At 37.7% G+C, this 27,204-nt stretch overlaps 1 protein-coding gene across 1 annotated transcript in view; it reads left to right on the top strand.

The window, feature by feature from the left end:
- Window positions 1-434: 434 nt before the first annotated feature.
- Window positions 435-27,204, top strand: part of SLCO1C1 (solute carrier organic anion transporter family member 1C1) — a 43,292-nt gene continuing 16,522 nt past the window's right edge. The window contains exons 1-9 of the mRNA XM_036300039.1: window positions 435-588; window positions 1,980-2,121; window positions 6,356-6,488; window positions 9,621-9,742; window positions 15,058-15,204; window positions 15,819-15,917; window positions 18,055-18,300; window positions 19,332-19,496; window positions 26,730-26,925. Coding sequence (XP_036155932.1) covers window positions 460-588; window positions 1,980-2,121; window positions 6,356-6,488; window positions 9,621-9,742; window positions 15,058-15,204; window positions 15,819-15,917; window positions 18,055-18,300; window positions 19,332-19,496; window positions 26,730-26,925 — 1,379 coding nt within the window. The 5' untranslated portion in view covers window positions 435-459. The remainder of the gene's footprint in view (window positions 589-1,979; window positions 2,122-6,355; window positions 6,489-9,620; window positions 9,743-15,057; window positions 15,205-15,818; window positions 15,918-18,054; window positions 18,301-19,331; window positions 19,497-26,729; window positions 26,926-27,204) is intronic.

Here is a 27,204-nt window from a genome sequence, read left to right as displayed (position 1 = left end):
GACTCTTCCGCTAAGAGGATAGATTTAAAGGCTTTAAAGACTTAATTCTAATGAAGCAATATTCAAATGACCGAATTCCTCTTCTTCCTTTCCTGACTGCTTCTAGTTTAAGCTGGCAAGACCACAAAGTTAGCAAAATTCTGCCTCATTATTTATTCCAAAGGCAACATTTAAATTTATTCTTTGCCATAATGAGGCTTAAACTGGAGAGAAATGCTGGCACCCAACTCCTGATAGCAGGATTATTTAATCAAACATCCTGGTCAATTTTAATTGAAAAACTTTGCCAACTTACTGTGGTACAATAAGGTACTTTCAGGTCAAATTATGTCTACAGAATTGTGATCTATTGTGAAATAAAAATATTATTTAATAAACCACGTGGGTTTGAATGAAATGTTTTTGTTTTTTACTTTTAAAATCAACTTTGACAGATCAGAGTCAAGGAACATTTTCATAATGGCCACTTCATCCAAAGAAAATATCCAGTTATTCTGCAAAAATTCAGTGCAACCTGTTGAGAGGCCTTCCTTAAAAACAGAATATTCCTCCTCAGAGGAAAAACAACCCTGCTGTGCTGAACTAAAGGTAACAAACAATTAAATGCTAAAAAACTGTAAGTAGTGAACAGAAGAATAACAGCAAATTAAGTGGAGTTGATACTCTTGGCTCTCTGTCTAGTTATATTTTCTATACAATATAACTAGAAGCAAAAATTTGTTTCCTTTTTTAAAAATGACCTCAGATGCAATTTATTGAAACCACCGTGTGCCAGGTGGTGAAAGCAATCTGCCTGACCATGTAGATCAGCGGTTCTCAACCTGTGGGTCGCGACCCCTTTGGGGGTTGAACGACCCTATCACAGGAGTTGCCTAAGACCATCGGAAAACACATATATAATTGCATATTGTTTTGTGATTAATCACTATGCTTTAATTATGTTCAATTTGTAACAATGAAAATACATCCTGCATATCAGATATTTACATTATGATTCATAACAGTAGCAAAATTACAGTTATGAAGTAGCAACGAAAATAATTTTATGGTTGGGAGTCACCACAACATGAGGAACTGTATTAAAGGGTCACGGCATTAGGAAGGTTAAGAACCACTGATGTAGATTAAATTGCTAAGTACTACTTTCCTGGTTCATTTGCATACCCTTTCTTAACAACAAAAAAAAAAAAAAAAAAAAAAAAAAAAGAGAGAGGAGGAAGAAACGAATAGTTACTAAATATCTACCATGTGCCAGATACCAGATATTATACTATACACAGTTATAACATTTAATCTATGAAACATCTACATTATTCCCATTTTAAAAATAAAAAATTTGACCTTTCTTGCTGCACAGTATGGTCAGTGGAGGGGATAGGGTTAAATGGTGCTTTTTTTTTTACTCCAACTTCCTATTCTTTCTTTGTACCAAACATTCACCAACAAATATGTCTTTTTGATATAAATGATAACCTACCCTATGGATACCCTATTTTACCCCTGGGTCTAGCAAAATACATATGCCAGATAGCAAAAAAATTCATGCACCATCACTATGAATCACACAATCATGGGTGCTAGACTTGTGATAAGATGTGAAGTGTTGGTTTATGGTTTCTTATTTTCTTACCTATGAATGGCTCCTACCTCTCTTTGATTCACCATAGAATAAGTTTTCTTTTCAAAGCCACAATTCTTTTCAATGTCCTTTGGAGGAAGGAGGAAGGAGGGAGAGAAAAAAAGGAATTCAACTTAAATTCTGTGTAAAAATCTGTTATTTCCAAAAGAAATTGATGATTTTTTTTTTTAGAAATTTACATGAACTTGAGGCTGAAATGCTTGAATAAAATGTTCAATGATAACAAGCTTGCTACATTGTTCTTGGTTTGGGGTTTTGTTTGTTTGTTCATTTATTTGTTTAGTAAGTTTCCAGTTGTGTCAAGCTGGAGTCACTAAGTGTGACCTGTCATATTTTCCAGGTATTCTTGGGCGCCTTATCTTTCGTTTACTTTGCCAAAGCACTGGCAGAAGGCTATCTGAAGAGCACCATCACTCAAATAGAGAGAAGGTTTGAAATCCCTTCCTCCCTGGTGGGAGTTATTGATGGAAGTTTTGAAATTGGTAGGTATTGCAGATGCCTGGCTTTTAAGCACAAGGTCTTCGAGGCCTGAGTAAAGGACATCTTCACTGTAATTTGTTCTCTCTGAGCAACCAACAGTACATTCCAGGTGTTCAACATTATACCAATCATCCATTTCAGAGTTCTCAATCAGAGTGAGAGACTTTCCCGGAGGAGGGAGGAGAGGTGAGATGCTCTCAGTATTTTTGAGTTTAAAAGTATGTGGTGAGTGTCTGCACAGAAGCCATTTATCCTGGAAGCTCTGTGGTTCAAGATTGAGAAGAATCCAAATGGGCGGTATGAAAAAATCATTGTGATTATTGAAGAAGAAGTTAAACCATGAAAGGGGGTTTCTGCCCAGTAGCCTGGAAAGAAGAGAGAGGAATTCTGTTGGCAAGACTAGTAGAGCAAAGCAGATAATAAAATTCTACACTCAGGTGTCTTTAGTTAGCAATTATGTGTAGACAACCTCTTAGAATTTGAAAAGACCAATGGAGTCTAGGCAAAGTTTTAGAAGTAATTTAAGAGGTATAATCCCAGTTAGTCTTGAATTGATAAACTAAGAGGCATTAATTCTTTGTTAATGTAGAATAGTAGTTCTGTGGTTACTACTGCCAATTGGGACTCAGATACATGCTATAGTAAAATCTTCAATGGCTACATTTTCAGCTTCACTTGCTAACTTTCAGGACAGTGAAGGAATATTTTAACTCTTCAACAATTGTTTTTTTGAATTCATACTACATATTTCAGTTTTTAACACTGAATATCACAGAAAGAATTAAAAGAATGAATAGTTAACTTCTTGCTTTTGGGCATTTGCTACTTAAATCTTTCATCATTCTACCAGAATGAAATGTCTAAGTTTAGTGCTAATCATATGTTAATGTTCTAGCCAGTGATCGGCAAACTGCGGCTTGCGAGCCACATGCGGCTCTTTGGCCCCTTGAGTGTGGCTCTTCCACAAAATACCGACTTCTGTGCATGGGCCACGAAGTTTCAATCGCACTGTACATGCCTGCCCACACGTGGTATTTTGTGGAAGAGCCACACTCAAGGGGCCAAAGAGCCGCATGTGGCTTGCGAGCTGCAGTTTGCCGACCACTGTTCTAGGCAATCTTGTTAATATGCAGATACTGATTTTGTAGAGAGGGAAATAAGATTCTGCATTTCTAAGAAACCCCAGGTGATGCTGATGCTGGGGGAGGGCTTATGGGACAGTGTTTGTGAAGTCTACAGTAGTGCACACTAATGTCCTGAGCCTTCACATTCACTCACAACGAACTCACTAACTTTCCCAAAGCAACTTCTAGTCCTTCAAGCTCCCTTTTATGGTAAGTGCCCTATAGCATTTTCGTCTCTTGTATAGTGTGTTTTTACTGTGCCTTTCCTATGTTTAGATATACAAGTACTTACCATTGTGTTACAATTGCCTACAGTATTCAGTACAGTAACCATGCTGTACAGGTTAGTAGCTTAGGAGCCATAGGCCACCCCAAACAGCCTGGGTGTGCAGTAGGTTAGACCATCTCGATACAGTATTGATTTCTAAATGTTATCTGTATGCAGCAACCTTGTTTAATTTTTGTTCATTTTAATTGATTGTCTATAGATGGTGTAGAGTTTTCTGGGCAGACAGTTATATTGTTTGAAACATAAGATGATTTTATATTATTCTTTCTAAATTCATAGATCTGTTATTTATTGGTTTTGCCTTATTTCTTTGGCCTCAGTATTAGGGTAAATAAAAGCAGTGAAAATGGGCATCCTTCTCTCATATCTGACCTTAATAAAAATGCTTTTAAAATTTTACAATTAAGCAATGTGTTTGATTGTGGTTTTGATATATATGCTTTAAAAGTTAATTTGCTCAGATATTTTTTCTTATTACAAATGAGTGGCTAATTATATTGAATGCTTTTCTACATATGTTAAGATAACCATAGTTATTTTATTAATTTTCTTTTTTTTATAATACCTCTGTACTCCTGGAATATACTATATTTGGTCTTTTCTTTTATTGTTCTTGTGTAGCTTTGATTTCAAAATATATTAGTCTTTCCCTAACCAGTTTGGCTCAGTGGATAGAGGTTGGCCTGCAGACTGAAAGGTCCCAGGTTCGATTCCTGTCAAGGGCATGTACCTTGGTAGCCGGCACATCCCCAGTAGGAGGTGTGCAGAAGGCAACTGATTGATGTTTCTCTCTCATTGATGTTTCTAACTCTCTATCCCTCTCCTTTCCTCTCTGTAAAAAATTAATAAGTATATTAAAAATATTAGTCTAATAAGGTGAGTTGAGGAGTTTTCTATTATCTGAAATGCTGTGTGTATGTGGAATCTGTTATTTGAAAGTTTGGTAAAACATATTTTTAAAACTCTATGGAACTGTTGCTTTTTGAGAGGCTAGTGATGGTAGATGTGAAAGAATTTTGATATCCAATTCAATCTTTTAAAGATCATTTATCACCATTTATTCTTCAAGTGTATCTTCCAAGAATTCAGAAAGGATACTAAGTAAAAGAACATGACTCATCTACATATCACAGATGCTGAAATGATATCATGCAGTATTTGGCATACCCACAAATGTAACACAAAAACAGGCTGTAAACATTGAGTCCTCTATTGTGAGGAAAGTGGGGAGGGGAGGTGATGTAGGGAGACAGTATTTATAAACTGAAAACAAACTTTCCAGTTTTTGTTTTGTTTTGTTTTTACTGTGATACTCTAACAAAAATAGAGACATAATTAGCAATATATTCAACACAAAATTTCCTCTACTAAATACTTAGATGTCAAATGAGAAATATCATACTCAATGTTTTTTAATATGAAAATTAGGAGGTTAAATCTTCCGAGAGCCATAAAGCCTGGAGCCACGATGTAATCTACTTTTCTCACTATCATTATTGTCCTCCAGGCTAGAAAAATTGCTGTGCTTTTTGCACTTGACTAACGCTGGCAATGTGAATGAACAGTAGTAAATTAGATGATTGCTTGAAGATGTAAGGGAACACTCTTGCAAAAAAAAAAAAAAATTGGAAACATCAAGAAGGACTTTAACGCAAGGCTACCCGTCAGCCATCACAATCAAGTGCTGCGTTATTGCTAAGTTCTTGCTCTATCTAGCACTCTAGTGCTTAGAAAACTAAATGTTCAAAATGCAAATAGTTAATACTTTAAAGCCCTTTGATATCCAACACCCTAACAGTGTTTATCAAAATATGTTCCAGAAACCATCTTCACCAACACATTTGAGCTAGGATTAAAAATGCAGATTTCTTGGCCTGCCCTCAGATCCGTGGACTCAGACACTTTCGGGAGCTGCCGAGATTCTGCATTTTTAATATTTCTATATCTCTTACCACCTTGTTCCAGGAATTTTGTGCAGAGGAAAGCACGAGGACATCATCCCTAAAGCATCGTTAGTCAGTGTCTTCATCATCACACACATCTCCAGAGACATTTTAGAAAGACCTAATTCCACCTTCAAAAAGTATTTCTTAGTTATTTTTTTTATAAAGAGATAGATGTGTATAATTTGTGAGATTTTATATTTCATAAAAATACATGGGAGTTATATAATGGATATGTTCCTAAATTGATATGGGTATTTATGTAATTTGTACTTCTACTTTGAATCTTACCTTTTTGTAAAAAGGATATAAACAAATTATAAATATCATTTGTAAAAATATGAATTTTATAATTTGATTTCATTTAAAGTGAGGTACAGTTGTTTTACTTTTTCTTACTAGTTTATATTCAGCTAAAGCAAGAATATGTGTTTCAAGAGCAAATGGGAAGCTATAAGAAGTTTTATTAGAAAACTTTAATAAATGAAGAAACAATAATAAAGTTTACTTCCAAATCAGCAAAGAAAATTTAAGAGAACAGCTGAAGGATGCCTTCTACAATTTGATTAATGATCAAAACAATTTAAAAGGACAAATCATTAGGGTATGTGAAAATGAAGTAGAAGGCTTGGTCATTAAAATATTCTGACAAAGGGGTAACCTGATTGAAGTAATGAGTAAAAAGATAATTTCAACAGTCTTCTCAGTTTAAAGGAAAGAAAGTCAAATGATAGGAATGATGGTTGGAAACAGTTTAGTCACAACAAAATATCGCTAAGGCTTGCTATAGACATTCATTCATTGACTTAACCTCATGTAGTTATTCTGCTGACTTTTTCTAAGTTCTCTAACTTATGAACATTTATTCTTTTCCTCCAAGGGAATCTCTTAGTTATAACATTTGTTAGCTACTTTGGAGCCAGACTTCACAGGCCAAAAATAATTGGAGCGGGCTGCCTGATCATGGGAGTCGGAACGTTGCTCATTGCACTGCCTCAGTTCTTCATGGAACAGTGAGTCAAATGCAATCATGCTGTTCTTGCTGTAACCAACAGCTGTATTTCTCTCTTTATGGTTACAATTAATTATTTAAATGTTATAAAATGGCCCCTGATAAATTCTATCTTATTTTTATTATATCTTCTTTGGGCAAAATTTCAGAGCACTTGCAATTTTACTTATAATTTAATCTGTAAGAAAAAAAGTTTGAGACACTTCTATGTATTGATGTCAACAAAATTAAAGGGAAATTTTCACTTACATGTCTTCATTCAAGTGCTTTAATTTAGCTGTGGAGGCAAAATATATAAGCAAAAAGAAATGAATATATTATGTGATAAATGTCAAATGGGTAATGAGTGAGTATTACTGGTAATATGCTGGGTCATGGTACACTTGACTGATAGGACATTGACATAAGGATATGTTATCAAATCAAAATAAGTATTCCATTTACAAATATTATCTCATAGCGCTTCCTCAATAAAAGTGGGGTATCTGTATCCTTGAACTCTGAAATCTACTTTTGGGGCTTTGTTAGTACATTTGTTAGTACTTGCATACAACTTTAGTAGTTCCAAAGGTTTATCACCTTTATTATATCACTAGAGGCCCAGCGCGCATGAAATCGTGATCCAGTAGCTCGTCCCGCCCATCGCCCCTTGTAGCTCCTGCCCTGCCCTCCACCACTCATAGCTCCCCGCTGCTAGTAGCTCGCCCCTGTCTCACCCGCCTCTGCTCGTTTGGTCATGACGGCGTTATGGCGTCACGGCCACAGGCCTTTTATTAGTATAGATGCCATCCTTACAATAACCTATGGGGTAGAAGAACATAGTTTATACTTTGTTACTTTGGAGCTAAGGACCATGACTTAAAGAGTCTGGTGACTTTCTCACATTTAGGTGTCTTATATTATAGCACTGAACTCCTAAAGCAGGTATTCTGACTTTTTTATGCATATCCATGTTGCCTCGGTCCTCTGTGCTTACCTATTGCTGACTGAGAGAAGTGACTTCCAAGAGGTATAGAAACAAGAGAATAACTTTAAAATTATATACCAATTAAAACTTTAATTATTTCCCAGTGTAGATCAATGCATTGTGACATTTTAGAGCTGGAGAGACTTAGAAATGATCTGGTCCAAACTCGTCCTCAGATTCCCAGGTCACTTAAATGCCTAGAGTCCGATTTTGGCCTCTGTGGCCAGTCTGTAAAGGTGGTGCACAGAAGCCTCTGTGTGGGATCTTTCCTACCTGTTTGTCTGGTTTCCCTCTACCTTCACTTTTACTTGGAGAGAGATTCATGGCTTCAGGGCTTCTGCCTGCTCTTGGACATATCTCTGGCCTCCTTTCCACAGGGGCAGAGTTTCCTTGGATCACTGAGGTTCTACAAAGGTTTTATGTGGGCCGATGCCTAAGGAAGAGGCAAAGGAAGAGACCAAGGGAAATGGGTCTCCAATCCACCTGAAAGGAGCGTATCTAAGAGAAGGCCAGCCAGACAGCCGGGCTAGTGCTGACAAAGGATGCCAAAGGGGCAGAAAGAGATTCATATTCATATTCACCTTTTACATGTTGAAAGATATATTTGTTTATTCATTTTTTAGTTGTGCCATTTGCCTGGTGCTGTGTCAGGTAATGGGACTAACTTCACTGAAGAAAAATAAAGAAACAAACCATACGCACACTTCATGAAGTTTGTTATCTATTGAGGATTATTACAATAACTTATTTTCAATCTTCTACAGGATGAGTCACTAACTGGGTACTTGTCCAAATATAATTTTTGTTCTCTAAAAGACTACCTACTACATATGCTGTCTGCCTAGCAGCAATACCCTTAATGGCCAACAAATAATATTAATCATGGATATCAATTATTAAGGGCCTGCCCCAAGAGGTTATGTTTAGCTTTATGTATGGCAGGTCATCTAACTCATGAATTTAAGAAATATACGTATATTGATTATTGTTCTAGGAAATACGAATAAAGTAGTGAAAGATCTCTGCTTCCATAAATCTTATGAGGAATAGACCATGAACCAACAAATAACGATATAGTAAGTCAGATAACGTTAGAGAAAACCCAATAAGACACAGAAGGAGTATGTGTGTAGCAGGTTGCTATTTAACATAAGATTGTCGGGGAATGGCTCACTGAGATGGTGACATTTGGGAACAACTGAAAGAGATGAAAGGGAGAGCTACACAGATGTCTGGGGAGGAAGATTCTAGGCAAAATGAGCAGTGAATGCTAAGTTTCTAGCAGGAGGGAGCCTGGGTGAACTATAGGGAGCCTTGGGACCCAGTGGGATGAACCAGGGGAAAGTGTACAAAAAAAAAAAAATGGGTGAAGGTGTCAAGGTTGTTTCTCAAACTTTGATGGACATTTCACTGGAGACTCTTGGTAAAATGTAGACTTGAGACTCAGCTGGTGCTGCTGGTCTGCACACCACACCTTGAGTAGTAACGTGGCAAACAATTGCAGGGACGTTAACTTCATCTGGAATGAGATGAGAAACCAGTGGGGAGTTTTGAGCAGAGGGGCATGATCTGACATATTTTAAAGGGTCACATTGACTACTGCTTGGAAAAATAACTCTGGCGGAACAAACTTGAAAGCAGGGAAACTATTTACAGTAGTCTCTGTAGAGATATAGCTCTCCGTAGCTACTATAGAATTCCATGCATCAGAATCAAGATTGTGTCAGCCATGGTTTGAATCCATGTTAGAACTAAAATCCCTACTTTGAAAGCATTTATACCCTGGGCCCCCTTTCCATTACTTCTTTGCCTCCTTATCTAACCAACTTCAATAGGCATATTTTTTCCACCAAGATAATATGTAATTTATAGTCACCTTATATTAAAATGAACCTCTATGAATAATTCTTACTTTTATTTTCTTTCATTACAATGGATAATTGACAGGTTCAGATAGGGTACAACACCTATGAACCGGATTTTCTGGCAGTATATTCAGAAATCTCTGCTATTAAACATTGGTTTGGTTTGGTTTGGTTTGGTTTGGGGACTCAGGGATACCTGAGAACTCAAACAAGTACCCTAATGAGTCATGTAGTATACATGCAATATTTTTTGCATGATACTAAATGAGCCTGTAGTAAAGAAAATGTTCTTTTTATACAGGTACAGATATGAAAGGTATTCTTTCTCCAATTCCACTCTTAGCACCTCTCCATGTCTCCTGGAATCAAACAGTCAATTAACAACCTCAGTTATGGAAAAATCACAATCCAAAATAAATAATGGTAAGATTATTTTGATTTTACTTTAATGACTAGGCAAGCTTTTTTTAAAATACTGTATATGTTCTTTATTATGGACAAATATCTATATAATTTTTGCTGTCTAAAGCTTTACTACTTACATTCTCACCAGTTTGGCTAAGTGGATAGAGTTTCAGTCCACAGCCTCAAGGGTCCTGAGTTAATTCTGGTCAAGGGCATGTACCTTGGTTGCAGGCTCCATCCCGGGTCCTAGTTGGGGTGCATGCAGGAGGCAACCAATCAATATTTCTCACTCTCTGTCTCTCCCCCTTCCACTTTCTCTAAAAATCAATGGAAAGATATCCTCGGGAGAGAATTAACAACAACAAAAAGCTTTACTACTTAGACTGAGATGTTATAGTGCCATAAAAAATCCTAGAATATGAAGCAGTATATGATGAGATCCTAAGAAAATGCATCTATATACACTGAGTGGCCAGATTATTCTGACCACCTGACACTTGTAGGCAAATTAGCTATAATTTCGTGCTGAAGTTGCTAGAGGACCAGACCATTATAAATAGGGAAGCACGACAGTAGAAGTGATTTTTTTCCTGAAGATATGGGGAAACAACGCAATTTAGCAGCCTTTGAACGTGGGATATATTTGAACGTGAGTGGCCAGATTATTATGATCACCTGATGTTTGTAGGCAAATTAGCCATACACTGGGTTGTATGGGATATGGAAGCCGAAGGCCTACCAAGATAAAACATTTCTAGTTTGCACAGGAACACAAGGATTGGGCAGTCGAGCATTAGAAAAAAGTCATGTGGTCTGACGAATCACGTTTCCAGTTGCATCATGCAGATGGCAGAGTGAGAATTTGACAGAAACAGCATGAAATCATGCGCCCCACGTACATGAGTACAACTCTTCAAGCTGGTGGGGGCAGTGTTATGGTTTGGGTCATAACATGGTTTGGGAAAACATAATCATGTTTTCCTGGCATGATTTGGGCCCTTTAATTCATGTGGAACAACGTCTGAATAGCACATCATACCTAAGTATTGTTGCTGATCAAGTTCATCCTATCATGTTGATGGCGTATCCCAATGGAGATGGCTTCTTCCAACAAGACCATGCGCCATGCCACAGTGCTCATATTGTGCAGGAGTGGTTTCAAGAACATGAGGGAGACTTTACCTTGCTTAGATGGCCCCCATAATCACCAGATCTCAATCCAATTGAGCATTTGTGGGATGAAGTTAAAAGAGCCATCAGGCAGCTGTTTCCACAGCCATCAAATCTCACAGAACTGAACAGTGCTATTCATCAGGCATGGTGTCAGATTCCTCGCATCACCTTTCAACATCTCGTAGAGTCAATGCCAAGAAGAATCGCTGCAGTATTGAAGGCAGAAGGTGGCCCAACGAAGTACTGATGGGGTGGTCATAATAATCTGGCTACTCAGTGTATATTTAAGAGCCTATGCGACCGTTATGAACAGACAACTGGCCGGTAGCTATGATGTGCACTAATCGCCAGGGGCTATACACTCAGGGCACTCCCACAGCCAACCTCCCACAGCTGGCCAACCTCCCATGGTCCCTCCCTTTGGCTGGCCCAATCTCCAGCCAGGTCGAGGGATGCCCCACCCATGCACAAATTTGTGCACCGGGCCTCTAGTAGAAAATAAAATCTTATGGGACAAGGAACATTACTTGCTGGTGACTGCGGAAAGCCTTCTGATAGTTTCAAATAAGTCGGGCCATGAAATCAGGGTAAAGCTAGTTTAGCATTTACAAATCTCAGTCCATTGCTCAGATATGAAAGCAATATATTTTTTCCTGAGAACTCAGTTTAATTTATATGTTCAGCCTCTCTTCATCAAAATGGCAAATGCTTAATCTCAGTCAAATTTTCCCTAACCTTTACCCTTTTCCCAGGGTCTGCTTACATTCTGAGGTTACATAATAGTAAAAGGGGGAGTTATGGGAAGAGGATGTCTGGTGTTATTGTTGCCCTGTATTCTTAGACATCTAATCCCTCTGGCCACAGTGTTTGGTCATACATGTCACCTTGGGGTCATCTTGTGTTCATGTCTGTGTGCTCTTAGCACAACTCTCTCTGATGCAGGAGTGATTGTCTTAGAAACATGGATATAATTCTACTTTCCACACAAGATAAGAGTTGGGGAATTTTGTTAGAAAGATAGAGTTCCATGTGGCTGATGCACATTATACAGCAATGATATGAATGAGCCACCCCTGGGGACATGGGAATCATCTCTTGTGTTAATGTAAATGGTGAAAACCTGTGAGGAGCTGAAGATGGGGATGCTTATCTCCATTGTGCAACCAGTTCATGTTTGGGGTCTCCCTGGACTTTGCCTGCTCATGGTGGCACAGGTTCTTCCCATTCATGGAATCCAAAAACCTACCCACAGGTGTTTGTCTCTGGGATATCGCAAAGGCATCCCCTCCCTCCCTATCCCTTCAGCATCAACAGATCAACTCTTATTCCCCAACACCCCCATCTCACTCCCTATTCCTAGATTGGAATTGATTTCTACAAAGTATGGAAGAATTCCTTTTATATACCTTCTACCCATCCAAATCTTTTATCTATATCTTAAAACCTTTCACTCCTCTAATATTCTTATTAATGCTTTCTTTTGAGATGTCTCTTTTCTGGGCAGTGAACACTAGCAGTCTGGCTGTTTGAATGAAGGGGAAGGGCAGAGGATTAAAAGAAATATGGAAATATGAGAAGAGAATGTGGGGGAGGACATGCTGGACATAAAGAATATCATGGATAATAAATTTAATTGACATAAAGAGGCAAGAAACTGAGCTAAAGAGTTTGAGTTTTCATCTGTATACCATGGTCAGTCATTGAAGATATTTTGTTTTTATTTTAGATAATCAGAGAAGAGACAGGATATAAATGACAATACAGCCAATTAGCAAATATTTAAACCTTTGGTGTTAAAAAAGAAACATAAGATTTAGAGATGGAATGAAAATGTTTTTAATGTAAAGAGACGAGATATTAAGTCAGACACAGAGTATAAGACTCACAACTCAATCCTTTCATTTTCTTTAAAGTCATAGACCTATGTGGGCCTTAGACATAATGAACACAAGGCTCATCCTGAAGATGCTAGTGGGGCAAATGTAGGACTCTTCTCAAAATGCTCCACATATGACCCTCTTCCTCCCTTCCCCATAATAGTCTAGAGCAAATGTGTCCCATGGGACTCTCTGTGGTGATGAAAATTCTCTATATCTATGCTGCCCAATACAGTAGCCATTAGCCACAGGTGACTATTAGGTACTAGAAATATAACTAATGTGACTGAGCACCTGAATTTTTACCTTTATGTCATTTTAATTAATTTAAATTTCCATAGCTTCCGGTGGCTTATGGCTACTATATTGGAAAGCACAGATCTAAGGTGTCTACATTTATCTATAAAACTTATCAACAAGCTTCTTAGCAGAACAATAATAAATGTTAGGGCTAGAATTGACATTAGAATGAAGTTTTGGAAAAGGAATTCCCATCATACTTTGGGGAATGGAAGAGAAATCTAGAGAAGAGAAGTGAAAAACCCAGCGTCCCTTGGCTACATTTCTAGAAGTGGCAGAATCAAGACAGGAAGCTACGTGACTGCACAGAGTTCTTTTGTGTTTTGCAGTCGGACTCAGCTACATGAAAGTTGAGTCCTACTGAGTCACCTCAGTTCTTTCTTTAAATTTTTTTTATTGACTTTAGAGAGAGAGGAAGAGAGAGGGGAAGAGAGATAGACACGTCAATAAGAGAAGAACATTATTGATCGGCTGCCTCCTGCTTGCACCCTACTGGGGATCAAGCCCACAATCTGGGCGTGTGCCCTGACTGGGAATCGAACCCTGACCTCTTCGTTCCTGGATTGGTGCTCAACCACTGAGCCACATCAGCTGGGCACCCTCCAGTTCTTTGTAACCCATGCTTTACCTTCAGATATAGCTTTAAGGATTACTAATAGGTGAAAATAACTCCTACCTCATAGGATTCTTAGGGGAATTCAATTTAAAAATGCCCATAGAACACTTGTCCCAGTGCCTCACAGAAAGGGAGCATTCAGAAGTGACAATTTTTGGAGTTGGTGAATATCCTTTTTATTAAAGTGACCAAACCAGGGGTGGACAACACCTGGCATGAGTGCCCAACATGGCACGCCAGTAACTTTTGCTGGCACGCGAAACCCTCTCTTATAATCTTCCATTTACAATTTTTTTCTTAATATCGACTTTTTTATTTTTCAGATAAATTCAGTGTAGGTGCATCTTAGATAAATAAATAAATTTACATAACATGTACACATTAAAAAATAAATGTATTTTTCATCATCATATACTGTGTTTTTGTCACTCGAGTGGATTTTATTATTTCTTCAAGGTTCTTCACATACATACACCTTAAGAGATATCAAATAGGCGTAACATGTTCTCAAAAAATTAGGGTTGGCACGCAGAAGAATTTTGAGTCAGAGATTTTGCTGGTTTTGGTGTGCACTCACAAAAAGGTTGCCCACCCCTGGACTGAACTCTCAAACAAATATTTCATTTATGATATGGGAGTAATTGTCCAACTTCACAAATTCATATTAAGGCATGGCTTTTATGAAAGCAATTTTAAAATTGTTAGCTTTGAATTTCACTCTAAAAATACATCAAAGGTTCTTTTTGTTGGAATAGTTATACTTCTAAAGCTTATAAGGTTTTTAATTTTTAGATGATTTTTTCTAAACATGAGCCCTAAAGATTGTTATTCATTATCAAACAATTATAATTATAGGCAATGCTACCCAAAGTTGAAGTCTCAGCCATCTAAAATTTTGAATTTCCGATAAAACTTCATCAGCAATAAAATTACAAGTGATTTCTGCTGAAAAAAATAGAAAAGTTTAAAGATTAAGGCAAGAAAAGTCTTTGTTCAAATTTTTGTGTTTGGTCTTAGGAGGATATTGAAGGTTATTGGAGTGTAGGAATTCCAAGAACTTAGCTTATGTATGAAATAAAAAGAAGAGAGAAAATAAGAAGGAAGGGAACAGGAACAAGAAGCAATAAAGTTCCTTGATCAAAGTCTCTGGGGGACTTACACTACCTAAACTCCTGAAGTTACGAAACAGACATTTCCCGATCTTGCTCAAGCCTCTCAAATTATGTCTGTCATATTTTACTTTTACATTCTAATCTAATTTTAGGACAACTTGTAGAAAATCAGAATAAATATTTAACTTTAATTGTAACGTTATTTCATTCGTCTTATTTGCTTTCCTTTTTTTCTTGTTTGCCTTTCCTTTCAAGAATGTGAAATCGATGCCAGCTCCTCCATGTGGGTTTATGTTTTCCTGGGGAACCTTCTTCGTGGAATTGGAGAAACGCCTATTCAGCCCTTAGGCATCACCTACCTTGACGATTTTGCCAGTGAAGACAATGCGGCTTTCTATATTGGTAATGCCCACCTCATTTATCTTCTCAGAAAGCAGGGTACCTGGTTTTCTCAACTCCATTCTAAACTAAATTGGATGTGGAAGGCTTTTTACTTCATACCCAAATCCTTTATTCAGTTCACACATTTCTGAAGTCCACAGTCAGGATTTGAATAGTAAAGAAACTTCAAATATTGGACTCTATTGCACTAGGGAAAGAACATCAAATTAAAGGAAAGTAATTGAGCTCCAAGGCAATGATATATGACCTCGTGTAAGTATCTTCACAGACTTTATGGACTGCAGAAGCATGTAGGTGACGTATTTATATATCAGAGAGTCAGTCCTTGTGTTATTTTCTTACTAAGAGGTAATTAATGGCTTATAAGTGTTCATTCTTCTTCCAAAGCTAAGAACATATTTCCTAATTCAATGAAGTTGAAAAATTGACAAATTGAGTACACTTAAATAAAGACTTTATGAAATATTTTCAGTTACTAACCAGTTCTCATTCCACATGTCTTGTTTAAAAATTGTATTAATTTACAAAAGCAAAGGTACCTTATTATTTAAGTTTTTAAATTTTATTTATTTATTTATTTATTTATTTATTTATTTATTTATTTATTGGTACAGGTTGTGTGCAGACGGTTGCAATTATAGGGCCGATCTTTGGCTTCCTGTTAGGCTCATTATGTGCCAAACTGTATGTTGACATTGGCTTTGTAAACCTAGGTAAGGAAACGAATGTATTGTTATTTGTTGATTTGTTTTACTGCAATTTTATAATGGGATGGGGTAGAAAATAGCAATTTGACTTTTTATAAAATGATAGGATAGTAATCTTTCATAAAATAAAAATAGGCCAAGAAAAAATGTATTGTTGAGAGAATCCTCATGCACATTAATAAATGGAATATGAAAAATAGGTGGTAATGAGAACTGGATGACCCATGCTATTCAGGTGTATCCTTTTTCACTTCGGCTAGCCAGTTCAAACGCACTTCACCAGAGCTATGACTACATATTGTGGCTACTTGTTGGCTCTTGTTGGATGCATGTGTATCAACATTTATTATAGTCACATCAATTGATAATGTGTTTATTGACTTGCCAGAAAAAACAAGGATTGAAAGTCTTCTGGCAACCAAAATTCCCTTCTTCACTGTATGTCAGGAGACTAGCTTTCCTTCTGGGGGAGTGCTTGTGTAGGGAATAAATGTGGGCCTCATGTTTCCATAGCTATTAGTTTATTTCTTTCCTTGTGAGGTGGACCCCCTGGAAACATATAGTATTTTTGTGTAAAAGAATTCTAAGAAAGCAGTTTGAAAAAGTATGCTATTTTTTTTTTAATTCTGGAATTGCACTTTGAAATTATTGTGTTAAAATAGAATGCAAAAGTCTTGTACTAGTTGTTCTTCTTTAATCACATAAAATGCAGGCATATTCCAACATATTTACCTAGTTATTCCTTTGTTAGTTCATTCACCTCCAAATTTTACTTTACAGCTACTTTGTCCCAGGTGTGATTGTATCACAGTGAACAAAATAGCTGAGTTTATTGACTCCTTGAATTTTACAGTCCAGTCACAGAGACTGATAGAGACAAGGGATTAGAGGTGTGATGAGTGGTACAGAGGAAAATGGTTAAGGGGAAGCAATGAAGAAGTAGCAATAAACTTGTATAAACATTTTACCGAGTAGAATGTAGTGGCTATTGAGCCTAGATGTCAAAAGACATGTGCTTTTTTTGTTGCTCTTAAAGAGGGTGGTGCAGGTAGAGTATAGTAATATGTTTTATAGGTTTTTATATTTAAGAAAAATAACTGGTTAAAAAAACTGTATCAATGCCCACCTTTTAGTCCAATATGATATGATATTGTTTTATTTACACATGCAAATCTTGCTTCAGGCCTATAATAGCTCTCAGTATTATTACTAGTAAACATCCTATATAATAAAAGCTGAGCGACCAAAATGGCGGAACGACCAGAGACCAGAATGCCTGGAGCCCCTCTCCCCAGCCAGCCCTGCCCCCCAGCCAGGACCCCCACCCCTGATTCAGGGCCCCCATCAGGGCTGGCCAGCCAGCTCTCACCTGTGCACCGGGCCTCTATCCTATATAATAAAAGGGTAATATGCAAATTGACCCTAACAGTGGAACAACCAGAACGACCACTCAACCAGTCACTATGAGGTGCACTGACCACCTCTCAGTCCCGATTGCCTGATGGCTGGCAGGCTCCAATCGCCTGATGGTGAATGGGGAACTGGAGGTGGGTGGCAGCGGGTGGCAGCCCAGGTAGATGGTCCTGCTCACAGGCCAGGCCTGGGGACCGTACTTGCGCATGAATATCATGTACCGGGCCTCTAGTAATTTAATAAATAGCATTTATAGTGCTTTAGACTAGATTTGGGCCATAGGGTGCAGGATATAACTTTTTCTTTGAGAAAAATCTTAGACCTTCAATTTGTAAATCAGGAAATGGTGCTGATATGACATAGCTGGTAGAAGGTTTTGGACCCTCCTAACTCTCCCTCACATGTCACTTTCCCCCGGCCACAGGCCCAGGGGTCCCTCTGCAGAACTCCAGAGCAGAGTTTAGAAACCCTGGGTTCCCTTCCAGTATTTAGACTCTATATTTATAATCTAAGGAAAAACAAAATAAATCATCATGCTCCACCCTCTCTCCTTCAAAAAGCATGATATAATGTTCAGGTTAGAAAAAGTAATGCATGAATTATCAGGTATTTTGATAATGTGATTGAGATGATGCTAGGATTTTATTTTATTTTTTTTTTTAAAAAAAGGCTTATTTCAACATATGAGCTTTGCTGTATACACCACTGAGCAATCCTGTCTCTTTTTCAGATCATATCACCATTACCCCAAAGGATCCCCAATGGGTAGGTGCCTGGTGGCTTGGTTACCTAGTTGCAGGAGTCATAAGTCTTCTTGCAGCTGTGCCTTTCTGGTGTTTACCAAAGAGTCTCCCGAGACCCCAAAGTAAGGAGGATTCCAGTTCCTCCTCTGAGAAATCCACGTTTATTATGGGGGATCACACAGAGTACCAAACACCCCATAGAGAAAAAGCAAAAATAATGGAAATGGCAAGAGGTGAGCCAGATTCTCCTTGATGTTGAAACATTTTCAGTTTTTCTGTTTGGACTTTATAGGGATTCTATAAGTTATACCCTCTATCTCCTTCATGTGTTCATAAAAAAAAAAGTGAGAAACTATGTAGTAAGCAGAAATGAAGATTTAAAATCAGGATTATTAATAAAAAAAACAATCAAAGAGCATGACCCAAAATCTTGGTAACCTTCCTTGCTGACATATCCATCCACACACCTCCACAGTGGAGACCTTGCAACTGCCCCTATAGGATTGCTGTTTCATACCAGTCTGGGTGGGCAGAAAAAAAGAGTGAATCTTCAGGGCTTGTGGCCTTTAAAACAGATGACATCCACCCATTTGAGAAATGTATATCAATGCATGTCTCCTACCAGTGATGGAAGGAGCAAGTGTAGTGTGCGGCAAAACCATACATGTTCTAGTGAATTCCCCACACGTGGTGATGGGTATCCATGAGAAAGATTAGTTTCTTTCAATGGGCCTGGAAGGGGCCCAGTAAGCAATATTTACATTTATAGAAAGCCTTCACCTTTCTAACTGTTTGGCTACATAACAGGAAGAAGGGAGCATGCCAAAGCTCCTTTCTTAAACTAAAGTCCATGCATTAAATGGAGACAACGTTCATATGCCTTTCCTTGTGACCGTGACCCAAGTTTGAAGAATAGACCAGGAAACTGAAGTTCTTGATGTCCTGCCTGTGACTCCCTGCTCTTAGTGAGGGAGTGGTAGTTCTTCTTGCCCTTTACCCACATCAGTTAGAGGAGTCTGTTTTTGTCTGACTTATACCTCAAACTATGATATAGATGTTTTGCCCATAGAAGCATGCTCTATGTCTAGCTCTCATCCTTGACTTGTGCCAATGACTTGATATGTATAGTGTGAATGTGTACCACACTGTAACTGCAGCTGATAATATGACCATGGGACTCAGCCACCTAAGCCCTGCTGCCATGGCTATATCTTCTGCCAAGTGTGACTGTCTTTAATCACTCCATGTTGTTTTTGTCTTATAGATTTTCTTCCATCGCTGAAGACTCTTTTAGGAAATCCAGTGTACTTCTTATATTTGTGTGCAAGCACTGTTCAGTTCAATTCTTTATTTGGCATGGTGACATATAAACCAAAGTACATTGAGCAACAGTATGGGCAGTCATCTTCCAAGGCCAACTTTGTTATTGGTATGCTCATCTTCCTTCATGCTTTCCAATAGGTACTACCAGCTGCATCCTGTTAACTCTTAGTACCTTTAGAAAAAAGTGTTCCACTATTTAGACTGAAGGTAATTTATGGTATTTTAGATATGAAGGGAAAGAAGTGAGTAAAAATAATCTAGCAGGATAAAATATTTAGATAGTCGGTGGTACAACTTTCTAGCAAAAAAATGTTCACAACTACGGGTGAATGACCATGAAAATATCACATAGATCACATGCATTTTATGAGGAGACTAGAGGCCAGGTACACAAAATTTTTGCACAGGGGGGAGGGTCGCCTCAGCCCAGCCTGCACCCTCTCCAATCCAGGACCCTTCAGAGAATGTCCGACTGCCGGATCTCTGGGATTGGGCCTAAACCGGCAGTCGGACATCCCTCTCACAATCCTGGACTGCTGGCTCCTAATTGCTCACCTGTCTGCCTGCCTGGTCACCCCTAACTGCCCCCCCACTGCCAGCCTGATCGCCCCTCACTGCCTCTGTGTGCCGGCCTGATCGCCTCTAACTGCCCCCCACTGCTGGCCTGGTCACCCCTAACTCCTCCTCCTGCTGGCCTGATCACCCCTAACTGGTCCCCATGCCAGCCTGGTCACTCCTCATAGCCCCCCCGCCAGCCTGGTCGCCCCACACAGGCTCCTGTTCAGTCATTTGGTTGTCCCTCACTAACCCCCCTGCCAGCCTGGTCGTAGGCAGCCATCTTGTGAGGACATGAGGGTTAATTTGCATATTACCTCTTTATTATATAGGATTCTTAATAATGGGTATATGTCTTTCAAGTGTACCCAAAATCTCATAACAGTGGACATTTTACCTGAACACTCTCTACAACTATAAAAAGGGGATATTTATACAGTTAAAGGTGAGCATTACAAAACAAAGTTTGTATTTGTTCAATCAAAGGACTTCTGGTTCCTGGCATTTGAGTTATTTAAAGGGGCCATGTTTCTCTCATGGCAATACAGTCAAATAATGAGAAAGATATTCAAGGGCATAGAATAGAATGAAGAACAAGAATCTACAAATACATGAATACCACCTTACAAATAACTGGATACTTTGAAAACCTGGATTAGTTACTTTAGTTTTAATTTAATGCTACTGTTTCAAGGCATAAAGTATATTCTGTTTTTCTGAACATACCCCTTTATGATAGGAGACTCCAATAGTTTAACATAACTGACTCTTTTTAAAATATTTAAAGAATTGCTCTATGTATCTGTCTCTGAAAGAAAACTTGGGGGGGGGGGTGCGTCCTGAGCTTATTATAATTTTTCTGTAACAATCTAGGATAATGGGCACTTAGCAGATGCTAATCTAATAAACTCTGTTTAGACTATTCTTCCTCTAAAGTGTAAGTGTTCAAACTATATCACAGAACTTTTACTTTCAACATTAATCAGTTCAAATTAATTTAATTTTATTATTCAACATCCCTAACATTTATTTTGATAATCTATAGAATGGTGAAAATAAACACATAATTTGGTTGAAATAAAGATTTAAAAATATAAAATGCACCATAAATGTACATAGCTCTCATATAACAAATATTTTTTCTCTTCTGACTTACTCATTTCTCTTTTCTCCTTCATTTTTTTCCTTTGGGCTATGGATAATGATCCTTTCTGTGATGAAATATGGGAGAGGCAATAAGAAAGCACATTTTCTCTCTACTCTTGGAGAAGGCATTTGACATGACACAGAGGAAAAAATAAACTGAAATTTCCCTATGTGTTCAAAGGCTAGCTGTTACAAAGACAATTTATTTTTGTTCTACATATTTTTGTATGTTCACCATATTCTCTCTAAAGTTTAGAAATAGCATTTTTTATGTTAACTACTTTAATTTTGCAAGGAAAATAAACAAAAAATGTTTCAAATTCAAGGAGTAGAGAAAATGTCATAAAATGATTTTGCTTTTTTTTAATTCTGTGGTTTTTAAAAATTTTCCATTGCAATTTCAGCTGAAAGAAGTTTGAATAGACAGTTGAATTTTCCATTTAAGCCTCTCTATTACTATTAAGCTACATCCATGCAAATGATTTTATCTTTTATCGCCTTCTTTTTTTTTCTTTTTTTTATTTTTATTATTAGTTAAGGTATTACAAATGTGTCCTCATCCCCCCCCATTAACCCCCAACCTCCCCCCCACACACAAACTCATGCTCCCATCCCCCTGTTGTCCATGTCCATTGGTTTGGCTTATATACATGTATACAAGTCCTTCGGTTGATCTCTTCCCCTTACCCCCGCCCTCCCCTACTTTCCTTCTGGGGATTGATAGCCTGATTGCTGTTTCTCAGTCTTTGGGTCTGTCCCTTTTCATCAGTCTATGTTGTTCTCTATAATCCACAAATGAGTGAGATCATGTGGTATTTATCTTTCTCTGACTGGCTTATTTCACTTAGCATAATGCTCTCCAGTTCCATCCATGCTGTTGCAAAAGGCAAGAGTTCCTTTTTTTTTACTGCAGCATAGTATTCCATTGTGTATATGTACCACAGTTTTCTAATCCATTCATCTGCTGATGGGCACTTAGGCTGTTTCCAAATCTTAGCTATGGTGAATTGTGCTGCTATGAACATAGGGGTGCATATATCCTTTCTGATTGGCGTTTATCTCCTTCTTAATACACAGATAGTAATCATTTTTTCTGAATTTTTTAGAAATTTTTAATTAAATAAGACCATTTCCAGTAAACACAATACATAATCAATGATAATGATAAAGCATCACACAGAAAAGGAAAAAATAATATAATTACTTGGAGAAAGGTGCTTACAATAGAAAACATTAATTTTTGGTGACTAGGCTAACATAGCAAATTTAATAATTATATTATGATGTGTTCCAGAATTAGGTAAAGTTATATTAAAAATCTGTGAGATGATGGAAAATAATCTTAATCTGTGAGAAAAAATACCCAAGAATGATATTATGCCCAAGAATAACAGCTAACTTTACTTCTTTGCACCCAAATGGCTGTAAGAGAGTGAAAAGTCCCATAATTTTTTCTTGCATTTTTCTCTCTGTAAAATTCAAATCTTAATATTTATGTATTCTAATATTAGAATAATCGTGTGAAGGTCCATTATATAATATGGAATTTTACTTCACTAGGAGAGAAGCTCTGAAAACATCCCAAAGTACTGTGATTATAACTCATTACTATTTCACCTTAATGGCTAAGGCTATCATACATCTCTATGGGAATCAAAGTCTCCAGTTTATGTGTTAATTATACTAACCATCTCAAAACATTTAATACATCTCTCATAACTCTTGTTTAGGCCAGTAACAAAGAATAGGTATTAAATCTGAATGGGTGAGATGAAATAACAACAAAGTAGCTGAAATTTCTTTTAGCTTTACTGACTGGGTAAATATATTAATGCAAAAGAAAATACTTGAAATAAATTGCAGATGTTAGTGTACATTGAAACTAGCATTTTCATTTAGAATATTTAGATGATAACTATTTTAAGGTCAACATATTGTATGATGTAAGTGTAAAAAGAAAAGTGAGTAATGATGAAATCAGAGTAAAAGTTCTATTTCATTAAATGACTTAAAATACCAAAGATGAAAGAAAAGAAGTTTTGTGAGGCAAGATGTACGTCTTATCTGATATTCAGGAAATTTGCCATCAACTTGGTCCAGCATGGACAGCTTATAGACGCCTAGGGAATTGGAAAGGGAGACTCGAGCAGATAGTATATTTGAAAATGTCCTACTTATCTTTTTTGGAATCTGTTATAATTTAATCATCTTGAAATATGAGAGTTAACATATCCAGAGAAATGTGATAAATGAATAAACTTAGTTTACTCAACTAAGTTTAGTCACGTAGGACGTTATTTTGTGGAAAACTGTCTGAGCAAGGAACACGGGATCCTATGATGAGCGCAGTTCTTGCTTTGAAGGTTAGATGAGAGGGTGAGAAGTTTGAACCAGACAAGCTAACAGGTCATTGTGATAAGTACCAAGGCTGCTGCCCAGGGGACCCTGCAAAGGGCCTCAGGCTAAGGGAAAAACAAGTTTTTTGATGACTAATTTGTGCACCCTGATTCCAGATGAGTCACAGGGCTGGTGGGGGCAGTTTTAAATACTCTAATTAGGCAAAGTCCTGAGTCCTCCGGAGAAAAAGACCTTGATCTTGGAATCAGAAAAATATCTCTAGGAGAAGGTGTCGATACAACTAGGGTAAGTCAAGAGCAAAAGTATAAAAAGGTATTAAAAGATGAAATTATGAGAAGAGGGGTGAGGTTTTGGAAGGACATTGTATCCAACAAGGTACGTATTTTGTGCAGAAGGACTTGGAGGCAAGAGAACACATAGAACTTCCTAGATGTTTCAAAAGAGCACAGTCCTCTAAAAGGTCAGTTAAAAGATGAAAGTCTTAACTTTTAACAATCCACTCTGAGAGAGCAGTGCCCTGAGAATAACCCCATTTCAATTCTCAGACTCTTCCAGGTCAGATAGGGAAGGGAAAGGACAATGGAATCCAGTGCCATCATGGAGCTACAGAACAATGGGTATTCTAAACGCTCTGACGCCTTATGTCCAGGTGTGAGCTTTACTTTGCAAAATAAAACAAAATCCTAAGCACATTCTCTGAATGTTTTCGTTCAGAGCCTGGGTTTCAGGAGGTTTCTTTTTCTTTTTCTTTTTTTCATAAACCTCTTTCAGGGGATAGAATTGAGAGAGAGAATAAAAATATACCCTCTTTTTGTGTCAATCTTGGGCCTGTGAGAAATGATGCAAAACCAAGTACTATGTATAGGTAAAAATAGGGACTTAAATGATACACAGCAAATCAAGGCAGTGCTTAGTTCTTGGGAAGGAAGACAGAACCTGAAACAGAGAATCAGCTTTATATATTCGCTATTTAAACAATCAGAAAAATTGGAAGAAAATATTAGCATTTATTAACTTGGGTCATGAGTAACAAGGTTTATTGTATTATTTTCTATTATCTGCTCTCTTTAAAAAATAAATAATAACCAGGTGCCTCTTAGCTCATGCTTGGCTCTTGAGGGGCCCATATGCTCATCTCAGCCTCTTGCCAAACTCACAAACCTCTGTTCAGCTGGGGAAGCAAAAATTAACATCTCCTCTTTTTTTTTTGCAGTTTCACTAATTTCATGATCATGCCCCTTCAAAGTGGGTTGATTTCTAATGTGATCATTTTAACGTTAACTTAATGTACAATCAAAGCAAAAGAGATGAAATAAAATGCCCTTATTGCCTGTTAGTACAGGATGAAAAGATTTTTAAAATAAAGTGCTATAATATGTAGCGAAAGATCGTCATGTATTTGCTATTTTAGATTCTAAGAAAATTATTTCAGAGACTGGATATATAAATCTAAAAAGAAAGAAAGGGGGGAAAGCAAGTGAGTTTGCTTCTCATTGTAATTTTGATTTAATGATGTCTCATCGGGTTGTGAGTCAGAGGCAGGAGACTCGTGGTCATTGTTCACCACAGCAGCTGCTGTGCTCAAACCTCCTTCGTTGTCCAGGATTTCTACAAGCTTCTGCCCTTCTCTCAAAAGCTCAAGGTAATGTGGACATCAATGATTGGTGTGTACACAATATAAAAAGAAATTCTAAAATAGTAGAGAAATAGCTGATTGTTGAGTGCCAGATTTCTGTTCTCTAGCATTATTTCCCAATTTAAAATCCAACCAACACAGCACCAAAGGGCTCCTTTCTCTCTCTTTTCTGACGTAGAGGTGTTCCACTCCCCCATCACAGTATTTTATCTTTGTGAATCTAATAGACTGGAATATGAAGAACTTAACTGAATAATATTTTGTGTCAGATACTGTGCTAAAAGCTTTCCTGTCATTCAATCACTGTTATTAGCTCCATATTGTAGGTGAGCAGACAGACAGGTTTAAGTTCAGAGAATCACCTGTAGTTACACAGCCATTAAGCTGTAGAACTGAAATCTAAACACAGGAAGTTAGGACTCCAGAGTCCAAGCTTTCAACCACTTTGTTAGACCTCTTCCTAGTGGAGTTTTTAAGCCACATCTGTTTGATGACTAAGGAGGTTGAATGTCTATTGATCAAGAAAACTGCCTCCTAAACCCCTTGAAGGAGAGACAGTATAACGTAGTGCTTGAAAGCACAGAACTTGACATCAGACGCCCTGTATTCCAATCTGTTGTCACCACGACCACAAACAAATTGCCCTCTGAAGTGAAAATGTTAATATCCCTACCTCCTAAGGGCATGGTGAAGAGTAAATGTGATTAGATAAAATATTAAATGCTTAGCTGAGTGGCTGGTACATCATAAGCAAATAATAAATATAAAAGTAATCAAATATACATTGTTTTGTTAGGAAGGATACCAAATTAAGAGTTGGGTCCTCGCCGAAACCGGTTTGGCTCAGTGGATAGAGCGTCGGCCTGCGGACTGGAGCGTCCCAGGTTCGATTCCGGTCAAGGGCATGTACCTGGGTTGCAGGCACATCCTCGGTGGGGGATGTGCAGGAGGCGGCTGATTGATGTTTCTCTCTCATCGATGTTTCTGACTCTCTATCTCTCTCCCTTCCTCACTGTAAAAAATCAATAAAATATATATAAAAAAAAAGAGTTGGGTCCTCAATGAAAACAAATTTTAGGGGAGCCAGAAAATAGAACAAATACTTAAAAAAAAACTCTCTGCATTCCCTGTGCCTATTATTTTTTATGCACAACCTTAAAGAACATTAATAGTCACCTAGCTGCTACTTGATTGTACCTGTTAGACCTAGATTGGGCCAGAAACACATTGATTCATTCAGTATTAATTGATTTCACACCTTATGCTAGACACTGTGTAGTCAGAACTCTGAGACTGTGCTATCATGAAACTATAATCTAGACATTCATCAAAATCTCTTTATAGCCGAACCGGTTTGGCTCAGTGGATAGAGCGTCAGCCTGTGGACTCAAGGGTCCCAGGTTCGATTCCGGTCAAGGGCATGTACCTGGGTTGCGGGCATATCCCCAGTGGGGGGCGTGCAGGAGGCAGCTAATCGATGTTTCTCTCTCATCGATGTTTCTAGCTCTCTGTCTCTCTCCCTTCCTCTCTGTAAAAAATCAATAAAATATATATTTTTTTTTAAAAGAAAGTTTGTGTGAGTGTACTCAGATTTCTTTCAGAGATTCACAAAATGATAGATACATTTTTTTTCTTGTTCCTCAGGGCTCATCAACATACCTGCAGTAGCCCTTGGAATATTCTCTGGAGGGATAGTAATGAAAAAATTCAGAATCGGTGTATATGGAGCTGCAAAAATCTACCTGGGAGCATCAGTCCTTGGGTACCTCCTATTCCTTTCCCTGTTTGCCCTGGGCTGTGAAAACTCTGCTGTGGCAGGATTAACTGTCTCCTACCAAGGGTATGTTCACTCATGAAATAATCTGAAGAGATTGGCTTGCTTAATCAAATTAATTTTTCATAGAGTTTCATAATAAGATGATTTGATTTTGAACCATCATCGCCATGGAAAGGGGATAATTGTTCTAGTGTTCCATAACTGATGATATCTATGACATGAAAGTTATAATTGTCACCAAAATCTGTCATCTCTTTTGAATTTGAATGTCTTAAAGAAATATAAAAAGAAGCTAAACCTACATCTTACTTTAGGACAGCAACCTGATAGTGGACAATTCAA

Source organism: Myotis myotis, unplaced genomic scaffold (genome assembly GCF_014108235.1).
Source record: "Myotis myotis isolate mMyoMyo1 unplaced genomic scaffold, mMyoMyo1.p scaffold_m19_p_3, whole genome shotgun sequence".
Lineage (NCBI taxonomy): Eukaryota > Metazoa > Chordata > Mammalia > Chiroptera > Vespertilionidae > Myotis > Myotis myotis.
The sequence above is the reverse complement of the archived record's forward strand: the minus strand, read 5'-3'. Positions and strand labels throughout refer to the sequence as shown.